Source organism: Lacerta agilis, chromosome 1 (assembly GCF_009819535.1).
Source record: "Lacerta agilis isolate rLacAgi1 chromosome 1, rLacAgi1.pri, whole genome shotgun sequence".
Lineage (NCBI taxonomy): Eukaryota > Metazoa > Chordata > Lepidosauria > Squamata > Lacertidae > Lacerta > Lacerta agilis.
This window is the reverse complement of record NC_046312.1, coordinates 13192650-13214478: the sequence shown is the minus strand read 5'-3', so window position 1 is coordinate 13214478 and position 21829 is coordinate 13192650. Positions and strand designations below refer to the sequence as shown.

The following is a 21829-nucleotide window of genomic DNA, read 5'->3' as shown; positions in this document are numbered from 1 at the left end:
CCTTTTAACGGAATACCCTTTAACATGGAGGGACAGGTGATGGCTACACCTCCTCTCCCCAAAACCAAGGTTTACCAGTGCTTAACCACCAAACCTTACAAAAGTTGTGATGATTGCTACGAGGTAGGCGAAAACCAAATGGCCAGCGCCAGTTTGCCAGGTGGAAAAATTCCTACTAGGCCCCCTCAACAGGAGAGGGCATTTTCAGTAAGGAAGATAATGTAATGAAAAGTTTAATTTCCTAGAGCTCAGTGCTTTTTTCCTGGAAGTACTCAAGAGTACAGACCACTGGCACCTTTCCCACCCCCCAAATGCTAAAAGTATGGCACTTCCTGTAACAACTTCATGGTGAGTACCTTCACCTTTTTTTCTTAAAAAAATTAAACAAAAACTAAGCCAGTAATGACATTTCCTGCCCTGCCATTCCCTGCTCCCCACAGTGTTCTGCTTTTAAGAAAGTGTGATCGGATGCAGTTTGTTTCATGTAGGCCCACAGAAGCCAATGCGTAACTTAGCAAAAACTGTTCAGATTTCCTGCTGCAAACAAGAGACAAAGGCCGCTAATGAGTGCCCTTGAATCGCGGTGCTCGGTTACTAAGGTTACCCCCAGCATTTAACGGAAATTGTGTATCCCCGCTTGAACGTAACGGGTTGCACCCTGAAAGAGGAAATAATGGGGAACCTTCATTGGCAGGGACATGCCTTTCCTCCGCTCAGAGTTTAATTGGGAACATTGCTCCAAGCAAACAAGCCCTTTGATCCAACACACAGGAACGCAGTGGAACTTCTCAGTGCAGCTTGCAGAGAACTGCTGCAGCGTTTAATGTGGGACTCAGAATATACCCTCTCACGACGAATTGTTCTTGTGGCAAAGCAGTTTTGTGTCTTGGCCTGCCGCAGTTTTTAGACCAACGTGCTACTCCAAAATTGCAAATAATTTGTAAAAAGATAATTTAAAAATAATTCCACTGCTCCCCATGCTGGCAGCAGCTGCAACGCAACTCTCCTGTTGGTGGGACAGGCACTGTTTTTAACACCAAGATGACTTGGGTGCGGCATTTTTCTGCAACAAGTAATAAGCATGGCGGCTGAGAGAGGAGTTGTGTTGCTGCTGGCAAGTGCGACAGCAAAGTGAAGCTCAAAATAAAAGCTGGATGAAGCTGTTGCAGTTACTGGTGCTTAAGGCAAGAGGCTAATTCCGGTTTAGTTCCTCCCTTGAGAAGCATGTGGCCCACAAACAGGGCTGCAATACTCGTGGGCCATTTTGGTGCCATCCTATTAAGGACATACGTTCCTAGCAAAGGGCTCCTCCCTCCTTCAACTTCTAGGATTCCCTCATTCATAAGATGTACAGCACACTCAAATGGTGATTGCCAGTGAAAATTGTGCCAAAATAATAAGGCCACTGAAAAGTGAGAGGGGTATCGGCATGTTTGGGGAAATCCTAAGGCTTGTAGAAGCACAAAAACAATATTGTAAAAAAATCATTAAGTTCCACCCCCACAAAAAAACACTTTGGGGTCCAGTGAGGGACGGAGCATGCTTGGAAGCCACGGTGTACCAATTGGCAAACTGGTCAAGGTGGTGGGAATGGCCTTTAAATTTGGGTTGTGGCTGACTGGAACCAGACGCTGAGGAAGCCTCATCGCCACCCAGGGCGGCGAACGGAGGCACCGTGATGTCATGACGCAACACCAGGACTCAGTGCACATGCATGAAATGTTGCGCATGTGCACTCCACCGCTGGTGCTGCGACGTTGCGAGCGAAAAGGCGGCTTGTGGGGAGCTGCCGATCGCGCGTGGCAGTCCCACAAGGCGCCTTTTCACTTGGCGGGCTCGCAACGTCGTGGAAGCGCCGGCCCAGACAGAGTGTGCATGCGTAACATTTCGCACGTGCGCAATGCGCCTGGGCTGGCGCTGCTGCTTCCGCGGCGGCTCGAGCAGCAGGGGCGGCCCAGCCCCATAGTGGCGCCAGCGGGTGGGCCCCGCACAGGCCGCGGGGTGGAGCGGCCTCCGCGGCTTGCTTGCAGGCCACCAAGCAGGTTTGTGAGCAGGCTGTAGGGCGAGGCTGCCTCACTCCACGGCTTGCTCGGGGCCCGCCAGCGGGGCGGGGTGGGGCCGGCCCAAGTGTCACCCCCCTCCCCTGGAACACGGGGCGGCCCACCCCCTCCGCCCCCCTTGCAACGCCGCTGACTGGAACCCTGTTTTTAGGATGTGGAGATAAACCACAATGTTTTTTCCCCTACCAATATTAGTTTAGCTTTTGGCCTAGGCCCTTGGTGCCTGTGACATAAATAGATAAGAAATCCTCTTCTAGTGTTGTGCTGTTACATTAATTGTATTACGTTTGGCGTATATTTTATACTTGCATTTTCTGTGAGCTTTTTTATAAATCTTGTAAAAAAATATAAAATAGTAAGGTGTGAGTTTGTTTGTTTTTGCATTGTGCAGAAGAGAGGGAGATGTTTTCCTTAATGAAATCTCCTTTTGGTGGTCTTGGAATGTATTGTGCTTAATATCCAGATGTGATTTTTTTTAGGTGGCTGAGTTGTATGAGGAACTGAAAAAGAGAATGGGCGTGTTTAACATGCAGGTCAACCCTCACCCCCCTGCTATGGATCAAGACCATGTGTATAAGCAGCGATTCATTTTGCAGGTGAGATGTCTGGATGTTTGAGAGATGTTTTTCCAGATACAAATACGTAATATACATATGTAAAATAAAACTTTTTTAAAAAAAAATACACAACAAAACTCAACAATTTCCAAAGCACCCCAGCCCAAGATTCTGTTCAGCAGCCTCAGCTTTTGTAGCTGGAGTCAGTCAGGGCCCCCCACACCTGAGTCTCAGTGAAAATCTGTGAGACTTAAAAATAAATGGCCTTCCATAATTCCAGTTACAGGTAGGTAGCCATGTTGGTCTGCCATAGTCAAAACAAAATAAAAAATTCCTTCCAGTAGCACCTTAGAGACCAACTAAGTTTGTTCTTGGTATGAGCTTTTGTGTGCATGCACAGTGTATCTGAAGAAGTGTGCATGCACATGAAAACTCATACCAAGAACAAACTTAGTTGGTCTCTAAGGTGCTACTAGAAGGACTTTTTTATTTTATTTTGTTTTAAAAATAAATGCTTGGTTTCAAAGTGGAACCTCTTCTGCTGTTGTTGCAAATTGCATTTACGTAACTGCAAACACATTTGCAAGCCCCACGAAACCAGAGAGTTTGGCTCATGTGATTAAGTAATCACGCACGTGTCATAGCAGTGTGACAAATGGCTTAGTGCAGGAGAACTGCCGCCTCTCCTGTGGCTGTTAACTTTTCCTTCTTTCTTAGGTTGTAATGGCTGGAGCTTTCTATCCAAATTATTTTACTTTGGCGGAACATGATGAAGAAATCGCCGTCCGGGAGCTGTCTGGCAAAGATCCCAAAACCACTGTAATGGTACAGCTTAACTAAGTTTTGACTCTGCCTTGTGAAGCCATGTTGAAGTGTCCCTTCCTCTTCCCCAATACTGTTGTTTTAATAATCACATTTCTCTCATATCTATCTATCTCACACTGTTGTTGTTTTTTAATGTATAAATTTAACCTATCTGAAGGCATACATTTTCTTAACAGTTGAAGAATATTCCCCCATACGGCTTCCTCTACCATAAGCAACTGCAGTCCCTGTTCAGACAGTGTGGCCAAGTGAAATCCATTTCCTATCATGGGACCAAGTAGGTGAACTTCCGTTTTTAACATGGGCATAATTCATTCTGGTTTTGCTAATCATGGGCAGGGCAGAACATTTTTCTCTCTTGTGCATTTTTAATATTGCTGTTAGAGGTGTCCCCCTACTTAATTGGGGGGTTACGTTCTGGGGCCCCATGCATGTAAGTGAATTGCGTAAAGTTGGGAGCACCCTCTAAATGCCCTCTCTGTTTTTCTCTCTTCAATCCATACCAAAAATACTGCTTCCAAATATATCCACAACTAGAATTGAAGCTCTGGGGCTGGCAGGAGGATACATGGGAAAGCGGCTGCAGCTGTGCTACCCCACACACCAGCTGTTAGGCGGGGAGACTGAGCAGCCTAAACAAAGCCCAGCTGGATCTCTGGTCTCTTTGGGGCTTCCTCCACCCTCACTGACATATGATCGGCGGAGTGCACACAAGCCCACCCCATCCCCCCTTTTAGTGATGCATTTAGCGATGTTTTCAAGTCGCTTCTCGGTTCAGCACCGTGTGCACATGCGCCACTGTGCGTCATTCGAACGCACATTAATTGGCTGTTGCCTTTATTGGGAGGATGTATTATTTTTGAATGGCTGGAATTTAATTTGCTACTTCGCTGTCTTAATTGCTATTTTAATTTGTGTATTGTCCTAATTGTTTTCTTTCTTTTAATTGTTTTATTATGTCCATCATCATCATCATCATCATCATTATTATTATTATTAATTTCACTTTGCATAGTCAACTACCCCAGGATAAATATTTCAAAAAGGCTATATATAAATACCTAATGTAAAAAGATTGCCTACACGTTTTCAAAGGTATCTTCACAGTCATAAGGGTTTGAAATGTTCTGGGTTGGTGTGCCTGTCATATATAACTGCAAGTACTTGGCAATCATTTTGAATGATTTCTTTGTGATTTTACACACATTTTACTTGCCAAGCAAAACTAAATTATATTAACCAAAATACCCTTTGAATCTCTTAAATCACATTACAACTTTCTAGCACCCTTCATTTTTGGAATTTGAACATTGAAAAATTCAACACGCCCTACCGCCATAGTATTTTCTTCGTTCTAACCCACAGAATATACCTTGTTTTTACTTTGCATTTTCTCCCTGTAGAGCCTTTGTAGAATTTTCCCGGAATCCAACCGAACGCTTTAAAACACTTTCTGCCGTATATATGGCCCTTAAGATGTCACAGCTGCGGACTCCAATGGAGCTTAATATACATTCCCCGGAGGAGATTGAAGGGAAAATGGAAGGAGGACCAAACATGCTCGCGCGGGGTTCCCAGTATGATGCAGATTCATTAGTTTTCAAATTAATGCAAATTCTCATGCGCCTCTTTTGCATAAATTTATTCTGTTGGCAAATAAACAGGGGCGGGAGCGGTGAGTGCACGGTGTGAATTCTGCTCAGCTCATTCTTTGGGTTCAGAAACTTTGTGAGACAAAAACATAATCCCGAAATCTGAACATAAAGAAAAGAGCAAGTTATTATGGGTGCCTAAAAAGTCAAGGAAATGGGGGAGAGTGGTTTACATTTCATAGAACACGCTCTGTTTCTTTTTTTAAAAGATGTATTAGCTTTTTAAAATTTAGATTTACAAAATATTGGAGAGAAACCTATGAAAATGAAAGCTGTGTAATCATTCACGTCTATGTAAACATAGCACTTGCAAATTTCCATCAGTTGTGATTGCAGCTGGTAATGCTAACCTAGCCAGGCTTTGCAAACCAGCTGTTTCTAACTTGGTTTCAAGCTCTGGTTTAGAACTAACCATGGTTCACATTTAAAATCAGCCTAGATGCAACACTGCATCATGGTTAGCTCTGAAAATGGAACAGAGCCATTATTATTATTATTAGGTGATTGGCCAAGTGTATGAACAACATTTTCAATGTATTTAAAACAAATCAGCTTTGTTCAACTCCACTAGATGCTCCAGCCTTAAAAAGCCAAGTGTTTTTGCTTTTGTTACGTTGAGGGCTAATCTGGCCTTGCCCATGAGAGGAGAAGAGATCGTTTGAGGTTTGCTGGTTACTTAAACCAGTGATGGGGAACCTGTGGCTCTGCAGATGTTGTTGGACTACAACTCCCATCAGCCCAGCCAGCATGACCTGTGGAGAGGGATGATGGGAGTCGTAGTCTTCTGTTCTGCCTAGGCCAGTCGCTATAAACATTTCAATCGAGGGAGCAGTCTGCAGAAGGTAGCAGTGAGTGATTTCTGTTCTGTTTGCTTTTGTGCTTCACATTTCTTTTTAGAGTGAATGTGGACTTTCAGAAACACACAGTGTCTCCCATGGAGAAGTTCAGTAGTCCTTTGGAAAAACTGCAGACCATCAGCAGCCTCGATTTATCTATCAGTGTCACAGAGGTACAAATGTCATAAAACTATGCTGCAGCTGTTAGTGTACATTCAGAGTCTAGACCATTTGGGGTCTAGGTCATGCAGCTGTTAGTGTACATTCAGAGTCTAGACCATTTGGGGTCTAGGTCATATTACTAGGTCCAGGACCACTCCTTTGCCAGCATAAGTCCTCTTTGCACTTCTCATCCCCCCCCCCCAATCATTGGTTGAGGTCTCCCTCATTTCTGCATCAGCTGTCAACTGTTAAGTGCTCATGAAAGCATTTCAGTGTGCAGCTGTCCTAATATACACATTTTTTTTGTTTTATGCTGTTTTATGCTCCTTGTTATGGGACGGGCAAGGCAGGAGGGAGCTCAGTGCATGCTTAGCATCACGAGCATGGGATTAGCTGTGCCCGCACTGTGCCAGGCTAGCCATTGCCTTGCTAGCCATGTGCAGTTGCCGGGAAGCCAGGCAAGGAATACCACCCTGTCAGCTGCTGCTGGGCAGGTTTACATTAAAAAGCAGACTCAGCCAAATTTCTTCACCTATCCCTACCTTTAAAAGCCATTAATGGTGGCTTCCCATTTCTCACGTAATGAGAAGCTGCAGTTAACTGTTGACCCTTTGCTGGCTTTCCTGTTTCTGCAAAGGGAGCAGCAAAGCAGCTGGCTGGATATCCTGGATGATTAAGTAAGAATTTGACCACACACTCAACATCTATCTATCATTTATTTATCTATCTATTCCCTTCCCTCTCTTCAGGTGGTAGAAGTTGGGCACTTTTGGGGTTACAGAATTGACGAGAAAAATATGGCTGTGCTCAACAACGTGACTGCTGAGATCAACCAGCTACAGCTGACCCCTCTGCTAGTCCGCCCCTATCCAGATTTGGTATGCCTGGCGCCCTTTACTGAGTGGGAAGATGAGAGATACTACAGAGCCCAAGTCCTATATGTATCTGGAGAGAATGCAGAGGTACATATTTTTTAAAGCATGCTTGTGTTTGCAGCTTAATTCAAACCCAAGGAAGCACACGCAGCTCTGAATCAACTCTGAGGTCTCTAGAAAACAGGGGAAGGGCAGGATTGGTAAATGCTGGGAGAGAGTGATTGGAGGGGTTGGAGAAGGCTAACATATATTAAATAGTTGGGCAGACTTTTTCATGCTGGCAAATTGGGTTGACTTCGCACGACCATTTTAAGAAATTGCATCCTTGGGAATCTAGTAAGTTTCCTTAAGCTGCAGTAGTCAACATGGGGCTGTCCAGTTGTTGTTGGACTCCAACTCCCATTAGCCCCAGCCATCATGGCCCAGTGGTCAGGGATCTGGAGGGCACCGTGTTGACTGCCATTATCATATGGAGTTGGACCATTGTTCTGTCTTAAGAAGAAGAAGAGTCTGGATTTGATATCCCCGCTTTTTCACTACCCTAAGGAGTCTCAAAGCAGCTAACATTTTCCTTTCCTTTCCTCCCCCACAACAAACACTCTGTGAGGTGAGTGGGGCTGAGAGACTTCAAAGAAGTGTGACTAGCCCAAGGTCAGCCAGCAGCTGCATGTGGAGGAGTGGAGACGCGAACCCGGTTCCCCAGATTACGAGTCTACCGCTCTTAACCACTACACCACACTGTCTTCAGAGTTTCAGGCATGAGTGCTTTCCATGTCTGCCTAGAGAAGTTAGGGATCGAACCCAGAATCTTCTGCCTACAATGGTTGTGCTGTCTCACCGAGTTGTTCTCCATGGTCCTTTGCCCTGGTGACAGCTGCACTTGTTCAGCGACCCACTGGTGTGCTGGATGCTCACATTATGCAGATTGGCTCTTCACTTCTGCTCGGTGCTCCCTGACCAATTAAAAACATTCTTGCCGTTGTTTCATAGTGGGGGAAAATGGCGCCCAGCCTCGTCGTTGCACACAAATCACTTTGCCCTTGGATCAGCTACTGCAGCTGCATGGGAAGCTATTCAAGGCAGCTTCCACACGGTCATGTTAAGCAAAGGGGGCACTGGCTGAAACGGCTGCCTTAGCCATAAAATTTCACGTGATGCAATAATGGGCCTAATTTTTGCACCAGGCGGCTACTCTGAATTTGTAAGCCCATTTTCTTCTGTGCTTTGGAAATAATTGCCAGTCCTTCTATTCATTACTGTTGTTTTACCGTCCAGGTTTTCTATGTAGATTATGGCAATAGATCAAAAGTGGCTCTGGGACACTTGCGAGAGATTCCAAGCCATCTCCGAGAGCTTCCTTTCCAGGTAACATTCCTTTTTGTTCTAAGAATCAAGGAACCGTGCCACTGCTACGTGTTTTGGAGGGAGGAGTGTGTGTGTGTTTAATTACTATTATTCGTGTTTGGTGTTTTTTTTTTGTTTTTTTTTTGGTGTAGGCTCTGGAATTCAAGCTGCGCAGAATGCGGCCTTCTGCCCAGTCCCTTGTATCTGGAGAGCAGTGGAGTCACGCTGCAAGCCAGAGCTTTGCTTCCTTGGTCAGTGGCTGTGCTCTGCTGGTGAAGGTCTTCTCGATCGTGCACAGCATCCTGCTTGTCGATGTGCTTCGGTACTCTGGGCTTTTGGACATTGTGAACGTCCGCGATATACTCATTCAGGAAGGCCACGCCGAGCTGGCGGAAGACTCCTATGAATCCAAAGTGTGTCCTTCTCGAGTACAGGAAGTCTTGGCATTTTAGGGTTTTTTGAAGCTGCGAGAGCAGGGGGGAGAGGAAGATTGAAGGCAAGGCATTGCAGAATTGACCTCTGTCGTGCTGTGAGTTCTGATGTCGGCGGAGCTGCAAGGGAAAAGTTTCCCTGGACAGCTCTGCACTGGGCTCAGGCTGGAGAGCACAACTCAAGACATCGCTTCAGCACCAACAGTCCCTCAGACCAAGCCTTAAATACAAGTTGCACCTCCTGCATGACAGGGGGTTGAAGCAGATAGATGATGACCATCTATCAACTCTGATTTTGTTATTTTGTCCTAGCAACTGGCTCCATCTTCGCTGAAAGGAGCCCCACCCTACTTTTAGCATTTATTGACTCCAAGGCAGCAGGGGATGTTATGGTTGTGTTACGGCTTCTGAACTGGAGTCCACTGCCTTAGGTTACGAGTTGACAGGGACTACAGACACATCTTATGGTGCTTCTGGGGAATGGCTCTGAGGGCTGTCCACTCTCCCACTCAGTGTTATACCCTGAAGAAGGGGAGTCTGGCCCCAGGCTCACCTCCCAACAAAGCAAAGCTTAAGTCAGGCATCCCCAACCTGCGGCCCTCCAGATGTTTTGGCCTACAACTCCCATGATCCCTAGCTAACAGGACCAGTGGTCAGGGATGATGGGAATTGCAGTCCAAAACATCTGGAGGGCCGAAGGTTGGGGATGCCTGGCTTAAGTATAGTTCTCATGCCCTGTGAAGTATAACTAAGTCTCTTTCCTACCTCTGCCCCCGTCCAATAATTCTCAAAATGTTTTCTTTTGAATTTCCCTTAGATCAGCCACGAAAATCTTAAAGAACTGTTTTCAAAGCCAGAAGAAAGGAAGAGGGATGCTTCTCTCCAGAGGAGCTCGAGTGACGAGGAGAATCGCTTGATTGAAATGCTCTTGGAGAACGCCTCTGCCAATAAGTTTAGTGCGCCAAACTGCAAGGTAAGCTTAAGAGGCACGGTCATTACTTTCCCCTGCTTTCAGAGTGGTATGATGTGGGTGCCCTGAAGGACGTAATGCTGCTTTTCCATCAAAGTGTCTATTAATACCAGGTTTCTTCATCACTGAAACCACGTGGCTGGTGAAGGTTACTTTGGGGGTGGGAGATCGCTCCATCGCTACAGAAACGTGTGAGAGCAGCTGAGCGAAATGACAAAACGCATAATGTTCATGCAAACTTGAGATTTCGTGCAAGCCGTTTTTATGCTTTGGGTTTTCTGAGCTCTAAGAGGCCGCATTGACAGTACTGCTAAACCATGGTTTAGTGTGTATGAGAAGGAACTGGAGCAAGTTTCACGCTCCCCGCAAATAGGATTTTGTTTCAGCAACATCTTGTATGCCATCCAAACTTGACAAAGTGTGGTTAGTCTTCGCTGTTTGCTTGTTGAAACCAAGCGAACGTCAAGTCATAGTTTTAAGAAGATGGATTGATTCAATAAACCTTAGTTAAATTTAACTATGTTTAAGGAATGGATGGCACACTTAACTGTGGTTAATCTCAAGCAGAGTCTTTTGGTGGCTGTGCTGAAAGAAGGGTGTGTGTGACCCCCAGGCTCACCCTTGCACCAGTAAACCGTGGTTTCATGTTACTCATGAACTGATTTTAAGGGGTCGGGGTGAGGGGGTTATTTTGATGCCTCCATATTTACCCTTCCTACCCCAAAACATGAGCCACACTTTACTACCATAAGAAGAAAATCTGAAATGGACTAATTTGGGTGTTTTATGTTCTGCTCTAATTTTTTTCCTCCTAAGGCGAGGCTTATTGGCCCATACAACCCCTACTGCATGAAATTCAGCAGCATGACCAGAATCTCCAGATTTAGGTAGGATGGCATGTACTGTGCTTTGTTCAAGGTCCACTCCGTGACATTCAGGCTGAACTGGACTTACTATCAATGTCCTTCCAGCTCATGTACAAAATTATGTCCCTTGGCTCTCATAATTCTCATTAGGGCTGCCTCCAAATTTGACGAAAGCATAATCAATTAATTGTGTGACTTTCAATGCATTAATTTGCCAAATCTGCATAAACCTGGCCTTCATTGAAGTGGTATTTCTGGAGAAAAAGGCGGCATACTTGCTTTGCTATTCAGGTTATTTAATTCTGCATTCCTGCCCTAATAAGCCCCCACCCCAGCAGTTTTACAAAAAGAACCAAGCCAAAAATTGATTATCAGGTAACAAAATAAAGTAAAACTAAAACCTTAAAATCCAACGAAGCAGAGTTAAAAGCTTCAATAATACATTAAAATCCATGCAGAATAAGAACATTTTCAGTGCTCACCTAAAACAGCATCGGGGATGGGGCTAGTCTCACCTTCCTTTGGGAGAAAATTCCAAAACCAATGTCCATTCTGACATGAATTTGTCATAGCCAGAGCCAATTCAGTTTTTCTGCAGTTTGACTTCTGCCAGCTGTGACATTATCATCTCACATTCCACTTACAGGCAGAATTTTACACATTTTTTTTTGGTCGTACTATTGCCATGTTCCATTATGTGATTTCACACCAGCTATTTCATGTGTTCCGTATTTGCGTTTCCTGATGTAGTCCTTTGTTGCGGTTAATTAAGACCCAGAGCCCATTTGTACCTGATTTCACAATATTTAAGTATTTAAATGTTAACAGTGGGCAGCCATTCTCTGCATCTCACTGACCCTCCCCTCCTAAACACCCCTCCTCACTCAAGCACCTAATCTCATTTAGACAACTGCAGTGCATTAAGGGCTCATGAGATTAAATTATTTACTTGGTCCCAACCTGAGTAGCAGTTTACAGGTCTGAGCTTGTATTTTACATGCATTTTTTCAAGGTGTGCAGGTATTTTGTGCTTCTGGATTTTTGCTTCTTCACAGGGTGGGTGGGTTTGTGTGCAAGTGAATAAACTCCTGTCTAAGAACACAGTCCCTCTTAAGTAGGAAGTGCAAAGGTTTTCCTGAGGGTTTTCTCACACCTTGAGACTTCACTCTTCCAAAGCAAATCAGTTACCTGCCCCCTGCAAGGTTCTAGACCTCTGTTGAGCTTCATGACAGCAGCCAGGGAACGTTAAACAAAGCACAAAGCAACATGTCAGAAAATAGGACAGTAAACACGTATAATTTGCAAACTTTTTTTTTTTTTACAAATCATATTTATTGAGGTTTCCAATAAAACAGAATCGTATGAAACATTCCAAATTACATTCCAAATTATTTCTCCAATTATAAAACAAAAAAAAGGTTCCAAATTGTCCAAATTATTACTTTAAATTTTATTTAAGGCTTCCCATGCTTCAAATTCCAGAGGCTCTATTATCATAACTATTGCTTTGCTTTCACATTCCAATATTTTCGCAGCCGCTGACATATCCAACAAGTAAGATAAGTCCAAACAAACAGTATCGCTGTGTGGTTTTAAGTCTGTACTCCACATTCCTTCCTTCGCCCTTGCTGGTTGAAATCCAAAAGTCACATTTAGGCGGTCGCCATCTTCTTCTTTTTTATATTTCATATATTTTTCCACTTTTAAAAGTCCCGATCTGCACCAACTTATAAATCTTCGGAGGGTTAGCCATCTCACTTGCAAACTTTTTTTTTTAACCCAGCAACACACTGTTCTGAACACATGGACAGAAGGAATTACAATACCTGCTTAGTGTGAAATTCTCTTAACATTGTAGCTGCAAAGAAGCCTTTGTCGCACATTCCTGCCAGCTAAAGTTACTTCAGTAGGGCCAACGAAGATGATCTGTTCCATCTAGGCGGATTCACATGGTGTTCTTTCAGATAATAATTACTATTATTTATTAAATTTCTATTCCATCCATCTTCCCAAAGATGCTCAGGGCGCAGCAAGCACCAACATGTTTGAAAAATACAATTAAAACGGACATAAAACATGTTTAAAATAACTAAAAATATTTTTTAAAACCATCTCATCCAGCCTATTTAGTATCTTTCTGCCATCAAATGCCTGGGAAACAGGAATGTTTTTAAGTTCCCCCTAAAAGTGAACAATGAAGGAAACAGGTGCATCTCACCAGGGAGGGGATCCCACAAATGGAGAATTGCTACCAAGAAGGTCCTGTTATGGGGAAACGCCAGCTGGGCAGCCTTGAGTGATGGCAACACCATATTGCAGCCCTAAGCTGTTAAGATACTAGCGTGACATTAAATAGCCCTAGCATTTTGCCACCGGCTGGAGGTTCCAAACACTCCTCTAGGGTATCCGCAGGGAGAATGCATTGTGGTAATCAAATCATAGGTCACCCAGGCACATATAGCTGTGCTCAGATGTGCCTTTTCTAGCAAGGGATTGTGCACAGATGCCACAGTAGGAACTGTCTTGAAGAGAAGCCCTTTCCTCCACAGGGAAGACTGAAGAATGATGCCCCTTGGCAGCAGAAGTTCTATGTAAATGCTTGTACATAGAAGATGAGGATGATTTTCAACACATACAAAGGTGGCTTTAAAGCAGGCATAGGCAAACTCGGCCCTCCAGATGTTTTGGGACTACAACTCCCATCATCCCTAGCTAACAGGACCAGTGGTCAGGGATGATGGGAATTGTAGTCTCAAAACATCTGGAGGGCTGGGTTTGCCTATGCCTGCTTCAGAGAGAGAGAGGAGAGAGAAAAAACGAAAGTGATAAAACCCCAAAGGATATGTAGTACATCACCATAACAAATCATTATCAATTGATGATTGCAATTTTCGACCTACTATATTTTGTATAAGCGAGTTTCAGATTTGCATTATACTTGTCCATGCAAAAGAAAAAAAGAAAAGATGTTTGATAGAACCTTTTTAGTAGGAAAGGTGTTTAAGAGAAAAATTTCGCTAATTAGTCAGTGACAATTTCACGGCATTGGAATTCTTCTGCTCCATATTAGGAATTCTGTGCAAGGCTGGTATTTAAATGAACTGAATTGCTTTTCTCTCTCCCTCTCCTCCCCCCCCCCCCAGAGCAGTCTTCGTGGAGAAGGAGAGTGTGAACTCGGTGGTGGTGGTTGATGCTCCTGAAGACTCGTTTCAACAGATGCTGGTTGCTGCCTCTGTGACAGTAAACGCAACAGGTAAATGGTGTACTATTCCTGGGTAAATAGAGCATTGATAAAGAGCTGATCGATCACTTGTGCCTGCACTGTAGTTCTGTTACCATTGGATCTTACATTTGCAAAATCATTGCATTCTTTAAAATGGCCAAATATTATTATCACTGCTACTGTTGTTTTCTGATAACAGGATCCACAATGTTGCTAAGGGAGACATCTCTGATGCCTCATATTCCAGGACTTCCAGCACTGCTTGCCATGCTGTTTGCTCCTGTGATAGATCTCAGGTATGTGCACATTTCTAAGCAAGGGCATCGCAGTCAACTTAACAAATGCTTGTGCGGCTTCCTTTATAGTTCCCCGACAGAATGTACAACACTCTTTCCAAACAACAACAAAAAATTCCTTCCAGTAGCACCTTAGAGACCAACTAAGTTTGTTATTGGTATGAGCTTTCGTGTGCATGCACACATCTTCAGATACACACTATGACAGACCAACATGGCTACCTACCTGTAACTGTTTCCAAAGACTTCATGTTGTGTGACATAAATGCATTCCCCCACACTGATAGTAAACATTTATCTTTTTTTTTTTCAAATCCAGGGCTATGCTTACTCCCAGGCATGTGCATATTTAAAGCAATTAATTCGCAAATGTTGCCGAATTTAAAAGCTTGTAACCTGCCATATTTAAAGTTCAGAAGGTGATACTGAAAATTTGCTATCCTGGGAATCATATTTGTCTAAAGAAAGATGTGAAAGCTCTGTGGGTAGGGTTTGCCCAAATCACAGAAGCTCAGGTGTAAAGGGATCAGGAAGGATAGGATTTCAAGAAATCTGCATGGCTTACTGTGAATGAGCATGCTGCTGAATCATTCTTGTCTAGGTCCTCCTTTCCTTGAGTTTGGGGCAATAGACCACGAATGTGCTTACTTTAAGGTGTGAACCGGCACTCGTGGTTTGTCTCTCTCCAGACAAACCATAGTGGTAAGCCAAGGTTTGCTCCTGGCCTATGGATCATGGGTCATTCGGGGGAAAACAACCAAGCTTGTTGCTCTCGGAGTGAAATGGGAGCGATTCAGCATGCCTAGAACACTGCTCATTCATGCTTTATGGTTTACAGTTACATACAAACAGGGCCATTGTGTGCAAGCGAGCAGTATTCGGCTATGATGTCATATAAAGTTCCTACACTTGTTTATTTTATATACCGCCCCTCATCTGAGGATCACAGGCCAGTTTACTGTATAAATTACTTGGTCATTAAAAGGCTTGTTGCTCTCATTAGGGTTGATGAAAGCAGAAGCAGATACATTGGTGTCCTTTGTGGCTTGGGATGGAACCACTCGCTGGGAGTCCCCATCCTCTCCGACCATGACATGGAGTTTATGTTTGATGTGAAGATTGATGCAGATGACATAACCCAGGTAAAATCCGCACCAGTTCATCCCATTCATGCTGCCCCCCCCCCCAGGTTTCTTGGAAGCGAACCCAACTGCCTTGGCTAATTTATGTGCGATGAGATTGAGCCACACCTTGGAAAGTAATCCTGTATTTGGGTAGACGATTAAGCTAACAAATTCTTTTAACAGATCTGGTTTAAAAGTTTGAATCAGAAAAGTAGTTTCCTCAAAAGCTCAACTATTCAACCAGTCGCCATCTCTGCTGCTTTCAAAAAAACGACCGTCTTTTATTCACAGATAAACATTATAAGGATCGCCATTAACAAGCTGGTCTCGGATGGCCCAAATGGCCTGATGCATTTTGGGCAAGAGAGAATTGCACAGTTGCAGGATGCTGCTCGCCAGAAGCTTTTAGGGTAAATTACCTTCTTTTTTTCTTGCCATAGGAAGTTGCATTCATTTTTATAGCACACAGCAGGAGAAGAGCGTGCATTACAAATCTAACGAAGCGCTAACTCAGCTTTCCCTAGCCTGGTGCCTTCCAGATGTTTAGAACTCCCACCAGCCCCATCCAGCATGGGTCATGGATCAGTGATGGTGGGAGCTGTGGTTTCAAACATCTGGTGGGCACCAGGTTGGAGAAGGCTGGGCACAAATGTAACAGTCCTGGAGAAACAAAATAAAAAAAAAATTCCTTCCAGTAGCACCTTAGAGACCAACTAAGTTTGTTATTGGTATGAGCTTTTGTGTACATGCACACTTCTTCAGATACACTGAAACAGAAGTCAACAGACCCTTATATATAGTGAGAGGGTGGGGAGGGGTATTACTCAGAAGGGTGGTAGGAATGGGTGATTAGCTGTTCCTGTAGAAGCGAAAGAACCTAAATGTATCATTATGTATTCGGGGCATCCGTGCATCTGCAGTTTTAAGTTAATTGTATTTACCATATGTCATCACTACTTAACGGGAAACTGCGCGTTTGAAAAACATGTCTAGACAGGATGAATTAAAACGTATCACTGCCGTACTTTGCACAGCTCAGGGAGACAGGAGATGGCAGACGGGGAGTCTGTAGTAATCGAGTTGTCACACACGACAAAACATTCCCAAAATAGCTAGGATTAGATCTGCCTAGACAAATTCGGGCACATGCACGTGTACACACTCGGCTGATGCAAACATTGGCACTGGGAGATCAACTTAAATTATGATGTTTTAAATGCTTGCCTTGTCAAAATACTCGTAATAAATTAGCTCAGTCGGGGCTAGAATTAGAAAGGGGCAGGGGGAGCTGTCCTCCTAATGAAGGTTAGGAAGGGGGCAGGATTTGGCTACAGTTGGGGAATGTTGGAAGTGGGCTTTCTGGCTTTCATTAAGGACCCCTTTAACGCCTCCCCTTCCCATAATTAGGGTACCAGATTCTGTATGACGCTGAATTTCCCCCCCTGAGCTGCTTCCCAACAAAGTAAGGTTGGCAACTGGTGGGCCCTGGAATCTCCTTCCTGCCCTTTGTGTAGCCTCTGCCTACCCACCTGCTGGGGAGCCTGGCTACTCACCTCCCCTTGCAAGGCAAAAACACTGTTAGAGGCCTGTTGGGCTTCAGTCACACCATGCATATAAAGCTGTCTTACACCACTTAGTAGTTTTGACTTTCCCCACAAAGAATCCTGGGAATAGTAGTTTTGCACATGTAGATTCTCCATGACTGTTCAAGTGGTATAAGAGTGCTTTAAATGTCTGTCCTACTAATAAGATTTTTCTTTACTTTCCTTCTCCCCACTCTCTCAGCCTGATTTGCAAATCAAAACCTCGTGAAGTTGTTCCTCCCAAATTCTATCCGAAGCCATATGAATGGAGTCAGGTAAGATTTGCTTTCCAAATTTGGACCTCAATAACAGCAGTCCCAACCCTTCTAGCCTCAGGTATGGTGACTCTGCACAGTCTCCAGCAGACCACATACTACATGACTGTTTTACTGAAGATGCCAGGGATTGAATCTGGGGTGTTCTGGTTGGGGATACATGACGAATTTGTTTCAGTGAATTTCAGTGTGACCTGTCCTGATCCACAGCACCTGGACTTCGGAGTGGATGGGAGCACATTTATCCTTTGCATTCCACTCTTCTCTGAATTTTGAGACGTAGTGACCAGCTTAAAAAGGTCCCCCAAAATGAAACTAAACACTTTCTGAAAAAAAAATATGTAAACCGAACTGCAGCCATCATTCAAAATTCACACACTTCCCCAGATTTTGCGATGCAGTTCTCTAGTCAAGAAATGCTTATGTTCAAAAATGAACATACTAATTAAAATAATATACAGACATGTCCATCTCTACCCCTATGTCGTTGTGTTAGTTTGTAGTTGTGCCTGTACCATCCTGCCAAGTGCTAGAGATAATTTTAACATTCTGTATCCACATCTACCTACCTACCTACCTACCCATCCATCCATCTATCCATCTATCCTCCTCTGTGAGTTATAAGCTCTGCCCAGGAGAAAAAAGATATGGAACAGACACCCCTCCCCCCCTTCAACCTCACCAGAAAACCTTCCCTACCATTCAAAGCATTAAACCTTCACTTTAAAAGAACAAACAAGAAAATGTTCATTACTTGCATGTACTAAGTTACATTGTTTGGACATTGTTCTCATGTTTTTCTTTCTCATTTAGCCACAGTCAAGCATTGTCATTGACCAGTGTGAACCACAAGATGCACGAGCGAGGACTGATTCCTTGTACCAGCTGCATAAGTTGATTTTGTTAAATGCCTAAGGCTTCAGCACTCATCGTCCTTCACTGGAAGAAAGTCCCATTAGACCTGGTGCAATTTGCTTCCAATTAAGCGTGTTTAGGATCAGAATGTTGTTGTTGTTGTTGTTGTTGTTTTAAAAAAACCTATTCTGTTATAGAAAAATATAAAAGATGTGTTTAAAAATGTGACTTACCAGTTTAACTGTTTGTCTTGTTTTCCTAATTCAAACAAACAAACAAGAAGCCCCCAGAAAATGACACAAGTTTATGCAGTACAGTTTTTGAAATTGGAAGAACTTCAGTGCTGCTCACTTATTAGCCACATGAGGCTTATCCCTAACATTAGGCTACCTGGCTTCACCTCTCTAACCTATATGCATTCAGTAAAGTTCTGAATGCCAGGGTTGGTGGGGGGACTGTACACGCTTAGGTTTTTTCATACACCTGAGAGCCCTGATCACTCTTGGTTCCTGGCATTGGGGGAGGGGAGGGTTCAGTGTCAGGAGGGTTCAGAGTGAAGCTGCTGCGCCAGTTTCCTGGCAGGTGGATCAATGTTGCTTACTGTGAGAGGGGCAAGATGACAAGGGGTCTGGTGCAGTGCAGACGCACAGGCAGAGCCAATCTGGTGCTCCTGCTTGCATGTTTGCACCGTGCCAACCTCCCTTGCCACTTTCCCTCCCAGTAAGCAGCAGTGACCCATCTGTCACCGGGGAGCTAATGTAATGACTCTGCCCCACAAAGCAAACTGTTTCTGCCTGATGTACAGAAGTTGAAGGGATGGAGCCAGGCAGCTGTAGGAAGAGTGGGAGCAGAGTGGGTTGTTGCCATGGTGGGCAGTGCCAGGAGGAGGAGTCCTCCACAACTTTCTCCATTTAACCCTGCCCATGATGTTTCTCTTCTTGAGCTCAAAACAGGGCTTGGGGAACCTTTGGCCTCCCCGGATGTTGTTGATCTACAGCTCCCATCAGCCATGACGATTGGTCTTACTGGTTCTGGAGGGACAAAAGTTCCCTATCCCTGCTATAAACATGCATACAAGTTTCTATGCCTAAGATTCTTGGAATCTTTAGTTTTGACAGCAGGGTTTAGCTGCGACAGATTCTTTAAAGAATGTGAAGTGCATATAATTAATCAGCTTCAGTTTAGCTCGTAGTTAGCATTCACAGCGGCCAAATAGGAGGATAACGTTTTGGTTTTGCCTTTGGATTAAACTGCATTTCAAGTTTTAAGTGTTCCATTTAAATATTTGCTTTCTGTTATTAGCCATATCTGCAATTGCCAAGTTGCTTTGAAAAAATAAATCCAATGAGTTTTAATACACTCTGATTTTTGTGTCTTTTAAAATACATTTGGGGCAAATAGAACAGCGTAGATTATATCAAATCTGTTGTTCCTTTTTCCATTCACACAGCATGATGGAAATTGTAATTTGTTTCTTCCTAGCTCGAAGGGGGGGGGGAGAGAGAGACATGCCTTTATAGAAGTTTGCAGTGGAAATATAACCAAAACAAATAGCAACACTAAAGCAAGAAACACAAAGGGCAATTTTATAGAATCAGTTAGAGCTGATTAGCAAGATCATAATCTTAGTACAGACCACAGAATGTGGTTTGGCAACCAAAGGAAAAATACTGCAATCAATCTTGGGAGGGATTCTGGTCAGTTCTCTCCCATCAGTGCAGGAAAGACCACTTACCTTTTAAGGTGGGTGATGGTTGCAGCCACAGAGGGTGACAGGATAGGTTGCCTAAATTTAAAATCTAAATCGGCCAATGAAGGCCTACCTGTGGGGCAGGGCTTTGACGGACTGAAAGAACAGCATCAGCATGGCATCATTGGCCTCCAAATGCCAGCCTGTAACTCTCACCCCCTCCCCGCCCCAAAATCTGGATTTACCTTTTCTGAGGCAAAGCCAATAAGTAACAAGAAAAAACCCCAAACTTGTGGCCAGCTACTTGTTTTTGCAATATTTCAGTGACCCAATTTTCAATTAATCCAGATGTTCCAGAAATTGTACTCTAGAGCAAGATACCCTCCTTTCCTTGCACAAGAAACGAGACATAGATTACGTTGATGTGCTGCCCTTGACTCAATGCATTGCATATAAAGTCTGGAAAAAGTCTTATAGTAGATGGACACCTCTAGATCCAAGATACTCTCTAGATCCAAGATACTGTTTGATCTATTAAAACACAAATATCCTATCAGTTTTCCGTTTGTTGAAGACCAACTGCCTGATGTAATAATTAGAACCTTGTTTCCAAAAGAAACAAGAGGTACATTGTTACTGCTGGGAAATAACTGGGAATACCAGTTAATCCTGCAAGCCCCACGCGTGTGGGACTACCAAGAAAAAATGGCTGACTGTCTGAATTTAAAAAAGCACAATCGGGGCTTGACTCACTCTTAGGCCAAAACAGTCCCCAGCAGAGTTTAAAACACAGGTCTGTGCAGCATTTGCAAAGCCTCTAGTTGAGGAGTTACCTGCCTTGCCTGGTCTGGAGAGATTGATGACTCCTCTCCCTGGAGAGGAAGCAGAAGGGTTCAGAAGACCTTGCCCTGTATGGGGGGAAATGGAATTTATGAAATATATGCGTTTGCGTGTGAAGAGCAAAAAGAAACGGCTGAGTGGATTCAAAACGTGGGGGCTAACACACAGAGCCCCAGTTTAAATCACAAAATAAGCAGCCCATTAAAGGTTTAGGAATACAGGTTGTTAAACCTCTCATTCAGCTCCATACAGCAGCTGACCTCTTTCTACCCCTCTTGCAATGAGCAGTTCACACACAGTTAAGGTAAAAATATTTTACTTACAGATTCAAGGTCTCAGTCATGCATTGTTCCATGCTGCAGCAATGATAATACAGGCAACATACTATTGACTAGAAAATGCAGAATATAGTTCCAAACACGTGCTGTAAGCTCAGGAGCAAGTTTACACACATCCTTCTTCAATGGTTATATGATGCACAGAGGGAGGGGGGGTAGAAAGGCTTAGACATAACCCGAGTCTCACTACAACTCTCTGGTCCTTAACCCCTTCATGCAATAACTAGCAGTCGTGCATAGTTACCGGTAGGTTTGACTGCAATCACCCGCAGCCTGGTCCTCCCAGCAGCATCACCAAACAGAAATTCAAGGGAAATACAATTTTCTGCTCTGCTGGGAATCTGCTGCCACCTGGTGGACAGAATGGATTTTCATCAACTGCCAGCAGGAAGGATGACCAGAATGCAAGACAAAATAAAATAAAAAATTCCTTCCAGTAGCACCTTAGAGATCTCTTAAGGTGCTACTGGAAGGATTTTTTTATTTTATTGTGTTTTGACTATGGCAGACCAACACGGCTACCTACCTGTAACCAGAATGCAAGAGTTAGGCCCCATCTGCACTATGCTTTGAAAGCAATATCGTATCACTCTAAACAGTCATGGCTCCGACCAAAGAATCCTGGGAACTGAAGTTAGTTAAGGGTACTGAGAGTCACAGAGCTGAAAGTTCAAGAGCGCACTCTAGTAATTGTAGCACTTTGAGGGGAAGAGGGGGATAAAATGGGCACATAGAATGAGTTGCTGCACTTGAGTTAAAATAATGTCTAAATAAACGCTATCAATTTGATCAGATCATCAAGTATAGTTCCAGATTTGCCAGGCTTGTGATGAGGGTTGTCTTAAAAATGATGGCTCTCCTGTATATTTCATAAAAGGAATGCCAAATCATATTAAAAGTGTCTGGAGGTTCCAGTCCTTGTTGAAATCTCAAATTATGAACAATTTCCTCCATTATAGCTATATTCCAGAGTGAGGGGTACCAAGGATCCAGTGTAAGAATTAGGGTTATTTTCCACTGAGTTGCA

At 43.8% G+C, this 21829-nt stretch overlaps 1 protein-coding gene across 1 annotated transcript in view; it reads left to right on the top strand.

Moving 5' to 3' along the window:
- TDRD9 (tudor domain containing 9) overlaps window positions 1-18430 on the top strand; it is a 78945-nt gene extending 60515 nt beyond the window's left edge. Inside the window, exons 21-36 of the mRNA XM_033138755.1 lie at window positions 2540-2656; window positions 3335-3442; window positions 3619-3719; window positions 4846-5019; window positions 5992-6103; window positions 6842-7054; window positions 8243-8332; window positions 8464-8724; window positions 9560-9715; window positions 10529-10599; window positions 13722-13831; window positions 14001-14097; window positions 15101-15239; window positions 15513-15631; window positions 17007-17079; window positions 17893-18430. Of these exons, the coding sequence (XP_032994646.1) occupies window positions 2540-2656; window positions 3335-3442; window positions 3619-3719; window positions 4846-5019; window positions 5992-6103; window positions 6842-7054; window positions 8243-8332; window positions 8464-8724; window positions 9560-9715; window positions 10529-10599; window positions 13722-13831; window positions 14001-14097; window positions 15101-15239; window positions 15513-15631; window positions 17007-17079; window positions 17893-17994 (2043 nt within the window). The 3' untranslated portion in view covers window positions 17995-18430. The remainder of the gene's footprint in view (window positions 1-2539; window positions 2657-3334; window positions 3443-3618; window positions 3720-4845; window positions 5020-5991; window positions 6104-6841; window positions 7055-8242; window positions 8333-8463; window positions 8725-9559; window positions 9716-10528; window positions 10600-13721; window positions 13832-14000; window positions 14098-15100; window positions 15240-15512; window positions 15632-17006; window positions 17080-17892) is intronic.
- The last annotated feature ends 3399 nt before the right edge of the window (window positions 18431-21829 follow it).